The sequence below is a fragment of the Podarcis melisellensis genome, assembly GCF_964234715.1.
Source record: "Podarcis melisellensis genome assembly, chromosome: 8".
Lineage (NCBI taxonomy): Eukaryota > Metazoa > Chordata > Lepidosauria > Squamata > Lacertidae > Podarcis > Podarcis melisellensis.
The window spans coordinates 58,448,775-58,469,332 of record NC_138540.1 but is presented as its reverse complement, the minus strand read 5'-3'; the positions used below and the strand labels follow the sequence as shown (position 1 = coordinate 58,469,332).

General features: G+C 47.5%; 1 protein-coding gene across 5 annotated transcripts in view; it reads right to left on the bottom strand.

The window, feature by feature from the left end:
- MACF1 (microtubule actin crosslinking factor 1) overlaps positions 1-20,558 on the bottom strand; it is a 287,679-nt gene that overhangs the window by 220,070 nt on the left and 47,051 nt on the right. The window contains exon 1 of one of the 5 annotated variants that reach the window (XM_081922837.1): positions 19,666-19,819. The exons of the other annotated variants lie outside the window; for them this stretch is intronic. Within the exon in view, the coding sequence (XP_081778963.1) occupies positions 19,666-19,717 (52 nt within the window). The 5' untranslated portion in view covers positions 19,718-19,819. Of the gene's footprint in view, positions 1-19,665; positions 19,820-20,558 lie in introns of those variants that run through there. 5 annotated transcript variants of the gene reach the window in all.

Below are 20,558 nucleotides of genomic sequence, written 5' to 3'. Positions count from 1 at the left end.
TTATTCCCATTATGTAGATGGAGATCAAAGTCTAAGGCAGGCCAAGGCTGAGGAGCCAAAGACCTAGCTGTGTGTGCTGCCTGTCTATTACCAGCACAGTGTCTGATACAGCAAATCTTTGCCTTCCAGATGTTTTGAACCACAACTCCCAGCAGCCCCCATCAATGGGCAAAGGTTGCAGAGATATATCCACAGAAGCTCATAGTAAAGGTAAAGAGACTCCTGACCATTAGGTCCAGTCGTGACCGACTCTAGGGTTGCGGTGCTCATCTCGCTTTACTGGCCGAGGGAGCCGGCGTCCAGCTTCCAGGTCATGTGGCCAGCATGATTAAGCCACTTCTGGCGAACCAGAGCAGCACACGGAAACACCGTTTGCCTTCCTGCTGGAGTGGTACCTATTTATCTACTTGCACATTGATGTGCTTTCGAACTGCTAGGTTGGCAGGAGCAGGGACCGAGCAACGGGAGCTCACCCCGTCGCGGGGATTCAAACTGCCGACCTTCTGATCGGCAAGTCCTAGGCTCTGTCGTTTAACCCACAGCACCACCTGCATCCCAGCAGCTCATACTTGGCTGCAAAAGAGAGAGATCTTGTGGCCTTGTTGTAGTCCTGGCTTTGGGCCCTCATCTAGGTTGCTGCTTCTTGGGACATCTCGCATACCACATGCCTTTCCAGAGACATCTGTGTGAAGCGTGTGCCACAGAAGCACCAAAAATCTATGCTCCCTTTGCCTGAGCACTGGAAGGATGAAAAAAAAGAGAGTAGGGATCAAACAGGTGTCGGCGGGCAGAGAAGGTGCCCTGGTTCACCTTGTCCAGCTGAAAAGGAAAGGAAAGGCAGGTTCTGCTGGTGCAGGAAGAGATAAGAGGGCTCAGCTGTGATTGAGGCACAAACAGGAGGCCTCTTTGCTTCCCATCCCACCCCCAAAAAGTAAACAGCCAAATGCAGTTGTGGCAACACCAGCACCTTGAGGAAGTTTTTAGCATTCTCCTGAGACGGGAAAGAAAGAGGCTCCAGGTTAAACCCTTGGCTGCAGATCCCCAGGCATACAAAGGAAGCCAGTCAAAGATAGTCCTTGGATCTCCAGGACAACGGCTGGCTGTCAAAGGACCGCAGGGACTTCCAGGCGCAGTATGGTGGATTGTGCTCCTCTCATGATTTTTGGCAATGCTCACAGAAGCCTTTTTCTCACGCTCACCACAGCCTGGCCAAACTGAAAAGCTCAGAGTGGAAAAATTGGCAAAGCTGGAGGCACCGCTTGCGCCGGCAGCCTCTTAATCTCCCCAAGGCCTGACCGACTTCATTATGCAGCCTTTGTTTACGCCCATCTTTTTTCACTGGAGGTTCCAACCCTGACAGTGCAGGAAAACTCATCAGCTAGCAGGAATCAGGCCTGCAAGGGAGAATCACAATTAGGGATCAGAGCTTTCCCTCTCTATTATACACAATCTGAAGCCAGGTATCTGACAGGACAATACAGTTCCAGTTTGCGGAATCTGAAGCAACACACCTTTTGCTACATCCCGATAATACTGTGTGACACCAACACGTCCACCCCCAACTCCCACACCACAAAGACAACATCACTGAAGTGTCAAGGGGGGGGGAGCTGATGGAGGAGAGAACACAAAGAGCTCGAAGGATTTGCCGGAAGATCTCAGAAACAGAGCTGCTTTCTTCCAAGAGGAAATTCCACATCCACACTATACATAAGGATTAATGAGAAATGGACCTTTGCCAGGGGAAAGGCGGGAGAAAGAAACTGAGGCCTGTCCCTTGAAGAATGAAGTAACTAGTAAACTTGGTGGTGGGGGTGGGTGGGATAGCATTTTGGGGCCATGTCATACAAGACAATTTCTTATGAGGGTATTTTCACACAGTAAGACAGTACAGTGGTACCTCTGATTCAGAACTTAATTCGTTCTGGAGGTCCATTCTTAATCTGAAACTGTTCTTAACCTGAAGCACCACTTTAGCTAATGGGGCCGCCAGAGCACGATTTCTGTTCTCATCCTGAAGCAAAGTTCTTAACCTGAAGTACTATTTCTGGGTCAGCAGAGTCTGTAACCTGAAGCGTTTGTAACCCGAGGTACCACTGTATACACTGTAGTATGTGAGAGAGAGCTCAGGAGCAGGGCTCACTCCACCGGTTCTGCTGTGACAGGCCAGTCCCACCAGCCTCTTCCTCCTTCCTCTTCACTGTCATCCCAGGGGCAGTCATTCCATAAGACTGGGGGGGGGAGGGGCAGAATGGGGAGACAAGAAGCAAAAAGGCTCATTTCATCAGCTTTGCTGGACGGCCAGTTCCATCAGGCACCTCTTGCCCCCTGAACTGTGCCAACTGGTCAACAGCTGTGTAGAAAGTGGTGCCCAAGTTTTTTATTTTCCTCTTCCCTCCCTGTCCCTTTTGCTTTGCATGTCATTTTTTGTTTTTTTATGGCAAGCCTCTGATAGGGAAATGTCTCTTTTTAATTGTATGTAATTCACCTTGGGATTGTAATAATTTAAGAATAAGATCTGGGTAGCAAAAAGAGGGAAAGAAATTGTTGAATTAATAATTTGATTTGGAATACAAAAAAGGGTGGTACGAGGAGGTCCGAGAAACAAGTAAATGAAAAATAAGGAGATGAAAAGATTGATTGTTTTTAACAATTTTTGTTGGATATTTTTTTTTTTCTGTTTTTTTATTATTTTTTATTTCTTGTAATGTAAAATCCTTAATAAAAATTATTATTAAAAAAAAATTCACCTTGGGAGCCTTTTTGGCTGAAGAGCTATGGTACAAATGCTCTAAATAAATAATAATCTATTTCCACTGAATTCAACAGCAGCTTTCCACTTTGTCGGCATATCACACTTTGGGGGAGACACACATGGTTTCCTTACTATAAACTTGTCTAGCGATTATAAACCTGTCTAGCGATGAAATGGCGCTTGGAATCCCACCTGGCAAACCTATCCTGTGATTGTACCTGCCAAACTGGCTAAGTCTGTGAGACTTCAGTAGAGCATGAGACTCTTAACCTTAGGAACATGGGTTGAAACCCCATGTTGAGTGAAAGATTCCTGCATTGCAAGGGGTTGGACTAGATGAACCTTGTGGTCCCAACGCCACATTTTTCTTTACTTAATAGTAACATACTAACTACAAATTGCTCTCTTCCCCAAGGAGGCTTGCCTGGTAGCCCATGCATGAATGAAGTCCATAGTTCAAGCCATTCATTTCAGGAATAGCATTTGGAAATGCATTCTTCTTTATTTCAGGTTTACTTCCCCAGAATTGCCACCAGAGAGCCCTACCTACTACAGGAAGTCTGAAGGTAACTCACTCTCTTTTATGGGACCAACATTGAGGCAACGTTTACTAAAGCCACTTTGGGTAGGGGGTCCTGCCCATGGGCATAGCTGGAGAGTGGGCTGTGAGTGGCATCTGCCCCTCCTAGATCAGGTAAAACAATAGAAATACTTAACTAACTGACCAATCTCATCGGTCCTGACCCCAACAACAAAAATCCATTGTCCTGCCCCAATTTCACAGCATCCTGCAGTTTGCACAGTGGCAATGCCAACATCCCCACCCCTTAAAAAAATGCCAGGAAGAAGCTTGGCGCTTGTTCTTCATTGCAAACAGAGAACATTTCTGCTTTTGTGTTTATGAAGGGTTTTTCTTCAAGGCCCTCAAGGAAGGAGGCTTCTCTTCAGTTCCAGCAGGAAGCCTCCATTGGCAGCTCCTCTCTCTACAGAAGCATGGCAAGACAAGGGCAGAGAGAAGGAGCACTGATGTAAACATGAATGTATCACTGCTCTGCTCCTGCCAGCCCAGGCAGATCCCCACACCCTACAGCTCCTCTGCCTCCACGGCTTCCAGAGTGCCCGAGGGGAGCTGCTGCTGAAATGGCATTCCAAAAATGTGCCAGCCGTGAAGCTCCAGCAGATGCCTGACAAGTGCCCACGTGCGCACTCACTGCTTTTGTGCAACTGCCCTGCACATCAGCAACACAGCTGGCAGCCAGCTCCCCTCTGCACTGAAGGTGGGGCCTCTAGGATTGATTCACATGGACCAAAACTCCAGTTCATAGAATCACAGAATTGCAGAGTTGGAAGGGACCCCCAAATGATCATCTAGTCCAACCCGCTGCAATGCAGGAATCACTGAAAGATGGGCATTCAACCAGTTTAAAAACCTTCAGTGGAGGAAAGTCCACCACCTTCTGAGGAAGTCCATCCACTGTTGAACAGCTCTTTCCGTCTGCCTAATGTTCAGTAGGATTCTCCTTTCCTGTCATTTTGCTCGATCTTTCATGTGTGAGTCACTCAAATGATATTGGTGGTTCAAGACTGACAAGAGAAAATCCTGCTCCCCAGAGGCTCTCCTGTCCCCTCTCCCCCCGCCCCCAGCACTGCAAGCTCCTTGCAGGCAGATACCCTTTCCCCCCTTTCTTAACTCATGCTACTCTAAAAAGTACATTGACGGCACTGTACAAACAGTTTTTGAAAATCACCCTGAACATTTAAAAAGTGGGGTGGGGAGGTTGATAGTGGAAACTAAGACACAATGAATGGAGAAGAGGAGGGCAGTTTTGGTAACAGAGCAGAGAAACAAGGGAGTCATGGAGGCAGACAGGAATGAAGACCTCTGTGTTGGCCAACAGAGAAAGAGGAAACTTCGGAAGCAGGCGGCAAGGAGCAGACGTGGGCTGCTCGCAAAAGGTGTGCATGCGAGGGTGTGTGTGGAGATGTTTTGGATGCAGAAAGACGCCCCCACCCATCCGCAGCACCGCCACAGAAAAGGAACTTTGGAAGCAGAAAAAGCAAACAAGAAAATTGGGGGGGGGGTGAGAATTCAAAAAGAAAAGAGACGTGCAGACTGACAGAGAATTAATTAAGTCCTGAGAAAAAAGGCAGCGAGGCCAGACCTTTTGTGAAGTTCTCAGAGGCCTCGAACCCCAAGCAACTAATCGCTGTTTATAGCAGAGCCCTGGAAGCTGCCAGCATGTGGGGGTTCCCCAGGGGGAGGGCACCAGACATGATGGCAGGCCAGAGGCCCTTCTAGATTTATGTGAAAAGGAAGGAGCGCCTCCCATGAAGGCACAACCAACTGAGGAGCGGGGGGGGGGGGGGGAGAGAGAGAAATGCTGCCTCACCTGGGAGACCAGGGCAAAAGGAGGATAAGCTGGAAAAGGGGGGCCTGACCCAGGAGAATGGGTCCCTTGGCTCAGTGTGGGCACACGGCATTGCCAAAAGCAGGACAAACTGAGAAGCTGCTTCTCCCCACCCTTGAACTTGCTTAAAAAGCGACCATGGACTTTTAAGGCAATGCAAAGCCACCCTAATATACAGCCACATGCCTGCAAGAAAGCGCCCCAGGTCACCATCCTCATTGACAACAACTAGGCCAAGGGACCAGCTGTAGCTTCATCAAAAAGGGGTTGTGATTGATATACGGAGAGGGATAGAGATATAACTGCCTATTAGCAGTGCTGTTTTTCTAGAAAAAGAGGTTCTGGAACTCACCATGAACACCTCCCTTGCTCTCTTATAATGGCAATGGTGCCCACCTAAGAGGTGCAAGAACTGAGTTCCAGTTGATAAAAAGCCCTGCCTATTAGTGATGTCAGATAAAATGGAACCTCCACAGACAGGAGCAGTATAGCTCTGAATACCCAGATGTTGAGGGCAAACATGAGATGGCCACCAGCTGCACACCCTCCTGGAGATGATTCCCACAGGTGGGGTTGGTAGCCTCCATCCCCCCAGCCTAAGCTCATGCAGGTGGCAGAAAGCAAGAAAAAGCCACCCACCTTTGCATCTGGCCCCACCTGCAGCTGAAACCCCATAAGAAATGTAGCCCTCTCCACAAGGTCAGCAGCCCAGCCATGCTCCACAACAACCAATGTTTCTGTGAATATGCCGGTACACTTCTGTGAAACACAGAAGTGTCTCACTGCAGGCTCAGTGTCCATCTGAAACTGGAGAGTGACTCTGGAGGCCGTTTGCTGCTTTCCCCTGACACGGGTGGGCTGGAATCTGCTTGTGGCCCCTGCATGTGGACTGGATTTTTATTGGACGTATGGGGGCAGCCTCGGCTGTGCATAGGACCTTATGAACCCATAAATCCTTCTGCTTCACTGAGCCCCCTCAATTCCCCTCTTCTCAAGCGTCCGGGTGCTTTCAAGGAATCCCCTTCAAACGCTCTCCAACCTTCCCACAGCAGCTTAGGAAACAGGAAAGAAGAAGAAAAATAGAGGAGTGGGGGGGGGGAGAGAGAAAGCAGCCTTGAATGAGGGAGTGAAAAAGACCCTTTTTGCCAGTTGAACAAAAGCTGCGGTGTCTTCACAAACAAGCCTGTTATTCTAACACCAAACCCAGAGGCTACTTGGCAGAGATGGGAAATATGAAAATGTTAGGCTTGTGGGAACCATCCACACTGCGTCTTTTTCTGGTATGCTGGGCCTTTTCCGAGTGTATTTTTGTAACATCTTCCACGCAGGCAGGCCACCCACTTCCAACACAAACACAAACACCACTCAAGTGAGTCAAAAATCACTCCAAGGGGCCTGCGGATGCATGCTGTTCTGGTCCAGCAGCTGCTCTGAGACAGTGGCTAGAGCAGCTCTGATGCCCTCCAGCCTTTCCAGCCGACACGTGCCCCTCCAGATGTTTTGGACTACAACTCCCATAAGGAGGACGCAAGGGAACAGCACTCTGCCCCCCCCCCCGCAATTCCCAGCTACTGGTATACAAGGGCATAGTACCTCTGGCAGCAGCAGCAGAATGTAGCCACCCTGGCTGGTACCCATGGATAGCCTGACCCTCCAGGAATTTGCAGAAATCCGAGGAAATAAAAAACCCCACCAGGGTTTTTCCCCCTGCAATCATCTTTCTACATGCCATGCTGAGAAAAGGTAAACTCAAAAAGTCATTCTTGGTAGACCTAAGAGATTGCAATCATGTAAGGAAGAGAAGCAGGAGGCAGCCTTCTCAGTGTACAGATCTTGCTTCCAAAGCAAACATTGTATGGAGAAGGATCCTGTTAATGAATCCACTGTGGGAATGTGAGGGAAGAGCAAGTAGTTAGGCCAACTGCAGATAAGAAATAAATAATAATTTTATTATTTATACCCCACCCATCTGGCTGGGTTTCCCCAGCCACCCTGGGCGGCTTACAATTATTTGGATTTGCATTACACTGCCGAGTTAAGTCAGTGCAATTGAGTCAATGGTAGATAATAATGCACACACCATGCGTACAATGGCTACAGTCTGCATTGTGACGACTTTGCAGGTTAACTGCCCCAACCATTCAGACCTCACGGGTGGGCCTGCAGGCTTAAAGCGCCAGGCTCCACACTTCCCCAGCGGAGGGCGAGGCACTGAAATTGAGGGTTGTTAGGCTGCAATCCTCTCTCAAAAGAGGCCTTGCCATGGTGAGACAATGGGAGGACCCTTGAAATAAGAAGGAAGGCAACTTGGCATGACAAAAGCTCACATTTGAGAACCTGGGCAGTAGTCCTTGAAGGCCTCCTGCTGCGATAAAATAAATCGGTTTGTCAGAGAGATTCTCCTTGCTGTTTTAGCGACTGGCGCGGAAGATGTGGAGCATGAAAACCCTGCGCGTGTCTGGCCAAGTTCTAATTTGAACAGCTGAACGAATTCTCATTTGGTTTTGCTAGACAGATCCAGCTGCAGCAGCACCATTGCTTCCGCCTGTCGCTGCATGGATTCCGTGTGTGTGTGTGTGTGTGTGTGTGTGTGTGTGTGTGTGTGTAGGGGGGGAGGGAGGGAGGGATTTTTGGATGCAAACAGAAAGCGTGTTTATGCAAACAGAAACCTCCACCATCCATCTCCCGGCTCATGTGGAAATCCCCCTCACCTCGCTTCCCTCCTAATCAAGCACATTCACCAGAAACTCGGCTCCTTTCATGGAAACTTTTAAAGGGGCATTTTGCCCCCCACTTGTTACACTAGAGTCTCCCCACTCTATTCCCTATTCCCCTCAATGCAACCTTGAAAGTCACAAGGCAGCAATCAGGAATTTGCGATCATCAAAACGCAAAGAAGGATCAGTATTCTGTTCCCTGGAGGGTTGCTCTCCTGTCTTAAAACCTATTTGCCCATTAGAAATCATGCAAATGCTAGCATGTCTTTGCTTAGTTTGGGTCCAGGCTAGCTTCCCCAAGCTGGTACCTTCCAGCGGCTTTGGACTACAGCTCTCCTTAGCCTCAGATGACATGGACCTGCTCCCTTTAGCCCCAGCATCGTATGGCCATATAATTCAAGGCAGTTGGAGAGCACCAGGTTGGGGAAGAAGGCTGAGTTAAGCACAAAGAGGCCACCAAACATTACAAGGAGCTTGTTCATGCAGCCCAGCAAATGCAGTTCTGGCCATGTGAAGCCAGGCGAGGGGATTTCAAAAACTGACACCACAGCAAAGAAGGCTGTGAACCTAGTGAATTCCTGCCAAGCATGGGTAAATTGCTCATACTAGCCAAAAGCAAACTTTGAGGCTGGAGCTTTCTAGGACTTGGTGGGAGGCAAATGGCCCTTCAGGTCTGCTGAGTAGGATGATCAGGAAGCCTGGAGCACAGTCTGCCCAGCCCAAAGTAGCAATAAAGCTCTGGTGGAACAGGAGCCCAGGAGCCAGAGTGTGACCCCCTAGCCACCCTGGTTCAAAAAGTAGGTATGGGGACAGTTTTATAAACGTCTTGTTGGTGCTGCTACTGACACACAGCAGGGCATTCTTGGTGGTGCCTCCCCGCTTGTGGAAATCTCTCCCTGGTGAGGTGACGGTCTGCCACGTTATTCGTGTTCATCCACACATTTGATGGCTGAATGATACCTGTTTTGTGCAACCTTGAAATTATTACCTGCGAGGATACGTGGCTGTTTAACAATATTTTGAGATGTTCTTAACGTTTTCAAACATTTCAAATTTTTTTATTTTATTGCATTGATTTGACTCTTGGTTGTTTGTCCACCGTGGCTCCCTTTTAGAGGAAAAGTGGGATAGAATTTTAAAATAAAGTTTTTTGTGTGGTTTTTTTTGTAATAATTTTTATTACATTTCCCATTTCCCCCTCAAAATTACATTATAACATATATCATAATTCACTAATCCCAAATAGTCCCCCCCTCCCCTCAGACTTCCCTTAACCTCCTTTTCTAGTTTATTTTAACACAGTATCAAATCCTGATTATTTCCTTTCCATTCATTTTTTTATATTTACCGTAATCTTATAACTTATATAAACTTTGTTATTTGTAAACGTTTACTCAAAACCTGCTAATGAGTACAATTCTTTGCATTGTTTCTGTAGGTAATTTTAAAATAAAGTTAAACACACACACACACACACACACACATACACGCCTTAAACCCATGCTCTCCCAACCATCCTTATAAAACAGCCCTACAAGGTAGGCCACTGCTGGTATCCCCAAGCTGCAGCAAAAGTGTGTGGGGAGCCAAGCCTGAGAGGGAAAGGGGCTTGGCTAAAACCACCAAGCAAGCTCAAAATAGGAATTTTACCAGCTTGCTCTGGCAGGAAGTCCCCAGGCTCCATCTGCTCTCAGGTGGCCTTTGTGCCCCCAGGAGCCTTTAAAAAGCCTCCAACTTTCATTTTGGAGTGAGGAAGGAAAGACGAAACTTCAACCACAGGCCATCAAGAAATACTGTATTTTTCGCTCTATAAGACGCACCAGACCACAAGACGCACCTAGTTTTTGGAGGAGGAAAACAAGAAAAAAGAATATTCTGAATCTCAGAAGCCAGAACAGCAAGAGGGATCACTGCGCAGTGAAAGCAGCAATCCCTCTTGCTGTTCTGGCTTCTGGGATAGCTGCGCAGCCTGCATTTGCTCCATAAGACACACACACATTTCCCCTTACTTTTTAGGAGGGAAAAAGTGAGTCTTATAGAGCAAAAAATATGGTACTTAGGACTACACCCACCCACCCTGACCCTTGCAGTTTCCCACCCATCTCCACAAGGCAGCACTGGGATCTGCAAAGGATCGTGCCCCTTGCCCCAGGGGTGGGGGTGGGGGAAGAAAAGCATCAAGGCGCCTACACACACACACACACACACACACACACACACACTCATAGCATAGCTCAGGCTGTCTTATCATATACAGACACCTTGAGCGGCCCCAACTGCTTCCAATTCAAGGAAATTAACACATGACTGGGCAAAAAAGCAAAAATACGGAAAATAAACATTGGAAGTGAAGGACTGGAGGTGGCATCTTGAGCCCTGCCTATCCCCAGATGCCACCTGATGGCGCCCCCGGGGCCAGGATTCAAGCAGCCAATTCCTCCTAGCTCCTGTCTATAACCACGTCATTTGAAAGCTGTTCGCTGCAAATAGCACCTTCAGAGGTGATTTCCAGCAGGAAAGTGGCACGGAGAATGGGGGGCAGGAAAGAGAGTCATGCTCTCCTCCTGACCATGATCTGGAATTTGTGGTGCACACAGAGCTTTTGCTGACAGAGAGTGGCTGGTTTTAAGCAGACTTTTTAGGCACAGGGTTAGCACAACATGCAGCTTTGCTTAGACAAGACTGTTTCTGCAGCTCATGGAACATGAATTCTTCCTCTTTCCTGGCACACCTCTGTAGTCTCTGGTCAAATGTGCTTTGCAGGTTTCGGTTGTACTCCAAAAACCTGCAAGACCTGTTCACCCAGGCAGGACACCAAGGGGGTGGGGAGAGAGTTAAGAAGTAAGGCCAGAAGGAACAATGCCTTCATTAGAGCACCTCTAAATCCTGAGAACTGGTGATCGCTCTCAAGCCTTGGCAGAAAAGTCAGCCTTCTAAGGCTGTCTATGGCAGACTTTATCAGAACAGACTTTCTTACACCTTTCTCCCCTTCCCTGTAGCACAATAGGTTTGAGTTTGGTTGCACCCAATGGTTAGAGCAGAGGCCGGCAACCTAAGGCCCATGGGCCAGTCCCGGCCCATGAGCCTTCCTGGAACTGGCCCATGGCCATTCCGTGGATCAGCATGGGGATTCTGTGCTTTTTTCCCTTTTGTTTCTTGCCGCGGAGACCGACTTCCGGGTCAGAGGAGCGCCGGAAATAATGTGTGCACACATGAGCGTACATATGCATGCATGCACACTATTTCCAGCACACTTCCGGGACGGAGGAGCACCCATGCACATGTGCACACATTATTTTTGGTGCTCTTCCAACCTGGAAGAGCACCAGAAATAGCTTGAGTGCATAGGCATGCACGCTCCGGCCCACCGAGAGGTCTGCCGGGGAGTGGATCAGACCGGCCTCAAAAAACGCTGCCGACCCCTGGGTTAGAGTCTCGGACTAGGACCTGGGAGACCAGGGTTCAAATCCCCACTTGGCCATGAAGCTCCCTGGGTGACCTTGGGAGCCAGACACCATCTCTCAGGCTAACCTACCTTGTAGGGTTGTTGTATTAAGGAGAACCACATACACCACACCTTGAGTTCTTCAGAGAAAAAGGTAGAATATAAATTGCAACTTGAAACAGATACCCTGGGAAAACACTTTAACCACCTATTTCAGGGAAGCTGAAGGGTGGTGAAGGTCTTGGGCAAGCGGCAAGGACTAGATCTCAAACAATGTTCTTACATTCAGAGCCTGAAAGAACCCAGCCCTGTTTTGCTAGCCAAATCAGTCCAAGCAACATGGACACTCCCAAGCAGGTATGATTTCGGAGAACGCCCAGATTCAGTAAATACACAGCCACTAAAGAGTCAGAGGACCAGATAAATCCCATCCGAAGACACAGTTATCCACCTTGGGCAGACATTAGCATTGTCTTGGGTCAGGAGACTGGGTTTTGAGTGTATCTTTAGGGAAACAGGCACGGGGACATATGGCATGGGGCAGATGGTGTTTTCATCACCAGACAATGATACTGCATTCAGAATGGTGACCCCAAAACAGCAAAAAGGCAGGGAGGGGGCACGCTGCTTGTGCTTCAGCCCAATTTCTGGCACTTAACCCACTTTACTGCATCAACATCTGGCTCACACTCCAGAGAGACTCCAGTGGAAAGCTACTGGTTACATGTCCAATTATGACACACAGCTGCAGCCTCAAGGCAGAAGCAGGCACCCCACAGAAACTCAAGGAAGCAAAGGCCATTTCTAAAAAGCGCTTTTGAGGACAGAGAACGCACCTAGAAGTTAACAAAAGGAGAAAACACACCGTAAAACAATATAACCCATGGCATAAAACACTCAAGACCAGGGATCAGCAAACCTTTTCAGCAGGGGGCCAGTCCACTATCCCTCAAACCTTGTGGGGGGCGAGACTATATTTTGGGGAAAAAATAATGAACGAATTCTTATGCCCCACAAATAACCCAGATACGCGTTTTAAATAAAAGGACACATTCTACTCATGTAAAAACACGCTGGTTCCCGGACCGTCCGCAGGCCGGATTTAGAAGGTGATTGGGTCAGACGTTGTGGGACTTCCACTGCCATCTGCCCCTGCCGGCAGGGGATGATGGGAGTTGTAGTCCAGTAGCATCCAGAGGGCACCTGGTTGGCAAAGGCTGGTGTCATTAACACTGGCCAATCCCCACCCCTGAAACTCACACACAGAAGGTCAGGTAAGAAAATGCCAAGGGGCTGCTGCTCCTTAATGGAGAACAAAGCTTCAGAGCTATGAAGCAGGGCTTCTCCCTCTCCTCATCCCCCAGAAACACACCTTTGCCACCTGAATGGTGTTCATGAACGAACCTTCAATAGTAGAGGGCAGTTGTTTTCTGAGACTGCTTTAGGGCGGATGGACTGAAGGAAGCCATCTTTTGTAGGAAGGCTTAGCCAGAAGCATTTTAAGGGTCCAAAGGTTTCCTGGACAATGGCCCAGACACACAGGGGAGGAAAAGTGGTCCAGAAACCTTGGCTACTGGAACTTTGCCTGCTGGAAAAGAACAAGCCAGCTGGGGAGAAGGTGAAACCCACATCTGGGGAGACAATGCCATAATAAAATCTTGGTCAAAAGAGCTTCTCCCTCCAGGTGAGCTAAGCAGGAAGCCACTGGGCACTCTGCACAGGGTGTGTGCATGTGTGTGTGTCTGTTCAAGAGCAGTGACCTTCATGGCTGCTGCCCATCAAAACTTGAGGCAGGAAATTTCTCCTGGAAAGCTCAGTGACCTACATTAGCAATGTGACTTCCAGCCTAAGGGAACAAATAAGACAATTAACAGGAGGGCTTTGCTTCTGCGAGGACCCTCTGGGGAATGAAGGGGAGGGAACACTGCTGACTCAGCATGGATCAAAATGGGAATATTCCTATTGTTATTCATTCAAATGCAAGCTCCCACTTAACTGGCCAAAAGCCCCCATAATGGCTTACATGACAAAAATCAATACTGGAGACACATGGGTTCAGAAATCCCCACGCAGCCATGAAGCTCCCTGGGTGACCATTGGCCAGGTTCCTGCCTCTCCACCTAACCTACCTCAAAGGGTTGTTGTACGAATCAGAGACAGAATTATGTACACTGCCCTCAGCTCTTAGAAAGTCCCACGCCATAAACTAAAATGAAGTATACCAATTACAACGTATTTGTCCTAATGTATTATTAAAGTACAGTTTTGGCAGTTTAAAAGACGCAGAGCCACCGGAAGGGCAGAATAAAAAAAACTCTATACTGAAGAAAGAAATTAACGTTGAGATAATTCTTTATTTCATTTCCTTCCATTTATAAACCCATTCTTCATTGTTTTAACGATCCCAGGATTGTTATAACATAAAACAAATCACAATGACTGCTGCAAAAAGAAACAAATCCAACACATCAGATAAAAATTACTAAAGCACTATCATAATGATATAGCTGCTATGTATTATAGCAGGTTTTTAATACAGTAACAAACCTTATTACAACTCCACCCAGAACCCTGGACATCTTTAGCCAATGCCAAAAAGCCAAGGAATGTGGGAACTAGACACACCACAAGAGGGAAGGGCCTTCCAGGGATGTGGTGCCACCACCAAAAAGGTCTTTCCCCACATTTTCACACAGCATTGTTCACCTGATAGGAGGACAACTATAAGAACCTCTAGTACCAAACTTAAAGCCTGGGCAAGTGGAGGAGGGGAAGGGGTTCCTTCAGAGATTTGCAGCTGACTCAACATTGAACTGGGCTTGGAAACGTATAGGCAGATTTTTCCGAACAGACCTCATGGTGACAAAAAGGGCACTCCACACAGGCTCAAAGGTGTTTTCTCCATTCCACCCATCTGCAGGATAGATGGATGGTGTTTTATTTTGTTAAGTTTTATTTATATCCCACCCTTCATAAGAAGCCCAGGACAGGTTATTCTAAGTATCCAAGTTCTAACATTAGATTCTAAGACATATCTTCCTTCAATCCAGTTAAGAAGTGTATCACATTTCGCAAGGGCCTCACGTACAAAAAGAATCATATCAGCAAAATACTTTTATGGGATCATGGCATCACGGTATAAGTAATCCAAACAGCATCTGTGGATCATTCTCCCCCCTCCCACACAAGACCCGTTCATGTGACCCACCAGGGGGTACCAAATCTGTGGAACGTTGTGATCCAGTCTCCATCCCATGCATTCAGTATGTCATGTGGGGCTAGAAAGAGGCCACATCAAAAGTGCAAAATTTACCATTTTATTTTACCTTGCCCATCTGGCTGGGTTGCCCCAGCACATCATTCAACCTGGAAGCCACGAGCCCCAGTCTACCCAGGGCTGCCTGTAGTTTCTCAAGTGATGAGAAAGTATTCTGCACACACTCAGAGGTTCTGCAGCTAAGTTCTAAGTTTCAGACATAAAAGCTAACATTCTAAGGTAACTCTGGGGCTGTAGCAGAGCTTGATTTAAGCTCCATGCGTCATATTGTTTAAGCACAGCAGTTGCTTCATTCTTGGCACCAGTGTCAAGTAGAATCCATCCCCAATTGCCCAACTCAGCCTGTAGGATTGCTGCCCAACACCCTGAAAGCTGCAAGTAAATCAGGAATTCAGAATTCATGCACCAGGTTTTATTTCATTTCATTGTGAAGAAGTTGCACAGAGTAGCTGGAGCAACCCAATAAATTGTTGGTTGGATTTGAACACAAGTCTAGAAGACTAACATGCTAGTTGAGGCACTAGCATTTGTGTCTTAGCCCCCTCTCTGACGCACGCGCTGAAGGGTTACCTGCCAAGGGTTACCTGTCAGGGTACATAATAAACAGGGCAGTGAGGTAGCCATGAAACACCAAGGTTTGTCCCATCTGCATGCAGAGGCCAAAGAGATACAAAATGAAAACTAATGAAGTCCTTGCAGGACAGCCACCTCTGGCAATAGCACAGCAAAAACAGTTACAACCAAACATCTAAAAGGAAGACAGTTACTTTGATGCTCCAGTGACCAGAGTCCAAATTCAACAGAATCAACTTTGCTACCAAATACCACAGTTCTGGGCTGCAATCTCTTTGAAGGCCTTTTGCAGAAATGTGGGGAAGCTGTGACATTGACAGCAACAGCACTGCAGGCATGAGAACATTTGTTTATTTCATGAAATTTGTACACTGCTTGATTGGTTGTTGCTTAAAAAAAAAATCTCTCAAACCATCTTACATAAAATATAAAACAATGAAATTATAATTTCAGCACAGTGGGTTCAAAACAATCAAGAAGTGAAGAAGGCTAGCAAGACAGCAGGGTCCCAAAGGAATATGTCAAAAAGCCACACAGCAATCCAGGTCTTTTTCACTCCCCACTGGGCACAATCTTTGCCAAAGCTCCTTGAGCATTCCTTCAGTCCAAGGGCCAGAGTTCCTCTACTTCCCTGAGAGGGTCTACAAGCCCAGGGGAGAGGAACACAGCAGGGACTGCATCAGGAGAACAAATGCCGTCTCTTCCACAAATCCAGCAGCGACCTGCTACTGTAATTGCCTAGCCCTAAACCAGCATAGATGCAGAATTGAATGCAGGAAGAGCAAAAGTGGAACACAAGGTCAGCTGGGCCAAGTGGAGAAAAACAGAAGGTCCAGCACCGGGCAGAAGACAGGTCTGCAATACCTTTCATTTTTTTAAAGGTACTTTTAAACAAAAAGGCCAGCTGGTTGGCAATGAGTTGCCAAACTCACTTCTGTATCACAGCTGCTGATGTGCTGGCCAAATGGGGAGGGTTATATGAAGTGTGTGTGTGTGTGTGTGTGTGTGTGTGTGTGTGTGTGTGTGTTAAAAGAATGTCTCCAGGCTTGCCCTTAATTCCAAACAGTTGCTTCACTACTTGAGCCATGCAGGAGTTTGGTTTACACTTGATTCCCCAACACCAGCTGCAAATGGTGGAGACAGAAAAAAAAATCTATGAAGGACACAGCCCCAACTTTCTCTTCTCTGACACACTCTTTCTGCGCACGCAAAGTCTTTCCAATTTAAGTGAACTGGATTAACTCTTCTTGTATGGCAAATGCAGGAATAGGAGGTCACAGGCCTCTCTTCTAAGTCTGGCAACATGAAAGTGACAGCGAGCCAGGTGGGAATGTGAAAACAGGCAGAGGGCAGCCCCTTTGGCATTGAGCTAAACTAAACACACAGCTCACCTTTGCAACACAAAACATCATGATCAGCTGAGAACACTTCCAGAGAAAAATTATGGACAGCCAGGGCTGAATTTAAGCTGTCTGGGATCCCATTTGAGTCATGGCAGATCATTGCTTACCGTAAGTATAATAGTCAAAAGGAGAAAGGAGTGCCTTTCTCCCAAACAATGCTTTTAAGCCTGAGAAAACGTCAGCTCCTGCTGCTGGTGCCACTACTATTGCTAGTCATCATAATAAATAGCAGAGTCCAAGCTGTTTCTAACCCCTGCGTCCCCATTTAAGGCAATTCCTGATTTCCTCAGCTCCAATAACTTGTTTTATTTGAGGAAACTGTCATATTTTGGTTCCATTATAGCCTCAAACAAGTCAAAGACTGCCCCATTTAAACAAAAAACCACACAAAAAACCCACACCCCACACTATATATCAACCATTTGTGGCACAGCAGTCACCTAAAAGGGGAAAAAAGAACTGTCTTCCACATCTCCTTCCTGGTCACCTAGAGGCAATTTTTAAATCAACAGAGGCAATGAGGTGAGCAGCTGTCTACAAGCCTGGCTCCAGGACGACCATTTCAAATTTAGATTGTGTTTGAAACACAGGCTTGTTCGGGGAGACTTCCCCGCTGGAGTTGCCATTACCAACCAGCCTTATTCCAACAGGGAACGGAAGGAACAGAGGCCACGACAAGTCAAAGTGGGTCACTGGACTACCCCAGGAAAGCTCTGGAGCCCTGCTGGGGGCCAGGAAAATAAACAGGAAAGAGAGAGAAAACTATGCCAAAACACATTGACTAATGAGACGCCCCAACAAGATACAATATTCTCCTGCAGTTCAAGCCAGTGAAAGAGTCGATGAGCAGACTTCTTTGCTTGCCAACACAGAGGAAGTTTGAGCCATTGAGCCCAGCTGCCTGCCCATTCCCCTCCAAGTCCTTGCCCATAGGGACACAGGAAGCTGCAACACCCAGGAATCTGACTCTAGGTCCACCAAAAGCTCAGGGTGGATTTATTTATTCATTTGGGGAAGCTCAGACACCAACTGATTGCAGCAAAATCTCTGAGTGTTTTATGCGAAATATTAAAACTACCAATAAAACAGTTTAAAACAATTTAAAACATTAGTAACAACAGTTTTAAAAAAAGATTAAAGCACATCAACATTGACATGTCTGGATAGGCTCGCCTAACCAAAAATGTTTTAACCACAAAGACTGGCTGCCTAGTGTCAATGGGCAGGGAGTTTCAAAGTGATGGTCGGACACAACATCAACTCTCAGTGGCTGCTTAGGGGCTCAAGAGAGGACTATTTCTCAGACTTAGGAGGAAATTCTGGGGACTGAACCCAGGACCATCTGTATGCAACATTGGTGGGATGCCACCAAGCTATGGCTCTTTCCTAGAATCAGCTTCTGCCCTTTCCCACTGCAGCTGCTCCTGTCCCTCTCTCTTTGCTGCTCAGAGGGGCTTGCAGACAACTGGGCACGGGAAATATGTGGCTGCGGGTCCAAGGGGAAGGCAACCTTCCCAAAAGGGTGGCTGGACATAACCTGGTGAAAACAAGCATCAGCCTTAGGAATCCACCAAAATCCTTTCCTGCTACAAATAAGCCAGTTGAACCCCCTGCCATAAGCATCTCCCCTGTCGGAGCAGTATTTCAAGTATGACCATTTAGCATTTGGGCACAGCAAATTCTCCTGCATCATTCTGCCTTTTCAAACTGGCAGAGAAGGCTCTGAACATCTCCAGCATGCCACAGACTGCCCTGCTGCAAAAATATCTGTAAGGCATATTGAGCCAAGCCGCCATTCAGCATATGCCCAAGTATCTCACTAGCCACACACCGCATGCGCAGACTGAACATTTGTGCAAGCGCCCCCCTCCCCACCATCCAGCACCTGCTTCAAGAGGCCACAGAGAGCTTGATCAAATGTCCATCAACACATTTATCCCCTCTCCCAACCTCTGGGGGTGGGGTGGGGGGAAAGAGGTGGGGGGAAAATGGAGCTGGGAAGTGAGAGCTTGGCTGGAGCATCAAGGAGTGTCTCCATCCATCATGATCCTGCTACAAAAGGATCACATAGCACCATCTGCTCCCTCCGGTCTACAATCCTGGTTCATACAAGAGCTTTATGTGTCTGTCCATCCATATCCCGCCCCCCCCAAAAAAAAACCCCACACAGAGCGAAAATGCTTGGAAACTTCTCTGCAAATCAGAACCTAGCAAGGATGGTAGATTCAGAGGGCAGGAACAAGCAAAGCAAAGTTCTCAGGTTGTTATTTAGCAAAGCCCTCTCTGGACTCCAAGGAATGGCAATAATGCAACATTTTTTTAAGAAAAAAGAGTTGTTTTTCTTATGTAAAAGAGCAAATGCTTTCTAGATCCTTTTCTGTCCCTATAAAGCCATTACCTTCAGCTATTGCAGGAAAGAGGTTCATGTTTAAACTCTGACTCATGCATCACTGAGACACCTTGGGAGAAATGGGTACGGGAAACAAGGTGGGACCGCCAGGACAAAGGCTGGACCAGCTACCTCTTGAAGAACAAAGCAGGACAGGGGTCGATCCCCTCCCCACCAACAGAACAGCCGACCTGAGGCGGACAGAGATTAATGGGAAGGAGAACAGTCGCTTCCCTTCCAGCCTGACTGCCCACAAAGCCAGTCTCCAGCTGGAGACAATGGCTCTTCAGAGAGCTGAAGGCAGGTTGAAGAGGAAATCCCTGGTGCTGCTGCTGCTCATGATACAGACACACATCCCATTTGCACCAGTGGCCAAAAGGATTTGCAGTTTTCACTGAGTCCTAAAAACCTGCAAAGCCTGTTTGACCAGAGGCAGCCGTGGAACAAAAGGAACGCTTGTGCACAGCTGCCCCCCTCTCCAGTCAAGTGAAGTGCCTGGCAAACCACCTTCAACTGGCTGCAAAACTGTTGTCCGTCGCCAGCCTTTGCGAGCTTATTCCTTCCTATCCCAGGCGCCTGTGCCCACCGGAGAATGGGCTCTGCTCCCTCCTGAGCCTGGCAACAGAGCTGGCTCAGCTACCTTGCTCCTTTCTACACACACTCCAATGGGAGAGAAATAAAGGAGCTTGTGTCTGTACCTTTCAGGTTGTTGAGTCCATCCAGGAACTTCCTGTATTTCTCAGTGTTCATCTGCCCGCTGGATTGCCCTCCTTTCAGCTGGAAGGCGCCGTGACCATGTCCCAAAGGGGTGCAGAATTAATGCACAGATCCACAGAGTCACTCTGGCGGTCCGAGCCAGCCTCCCGTCCTGCTCCAAGTTAACCAGCCACCAGACAAGAACTGCACTTTGGTCACTCTTTGAGCAGTGATGTCACCCGGCCAGCCTCCCTGTGTTACGGCCCTCTTTGTGTTTCCTTATTTGAGGTGAAGTGCGCATTAAAAACCTCATTGGGTGTCAGCCAACCCCATACGTAGCCACACGCCTCCCTCTTCTTTATGCAAACCAGCAGTGACACTGTAGAAAGGCCCCATCTGTGAGCGAAGGAGAGGTGTAGGGTTCCACTGCCACCCCGCCCCAAAACCAAACCACACAGAAAGAGGGAGAGAGAAATGACACAGCTGGAGAAAATATGCAAGAGAGAAAGGCCTCATCCATGCAGTAAGTGTGATTTCAAATAAGTTATTCAGAAGCACCAAGCAGCAAAGCACATGGAACTAATGCAACTGGATATTCTCCATGCAATAGAGGAGAGTCACCACAATGCTTAGTATTAATATAATTTATTTCAGTGCATAGCAATTTGAATGCCAACACTGGCCTGGTGTGCACACAATGCTAAGCAGCTGTTTATTAAACTATTGCTTATTAAACCATGGTTTGTTTCATCATCCAAAGTCTCTCCAGCATCTACCAACAAACCAAAATTTGAAGCCATGATCCGTCATTGGCTTAGAAATTTGGGGTTTTTAAACTATGGCTCAGTGTTCTATGCAAACCCCAAACCCTTACTTAATAATGGTTTAAGATTTA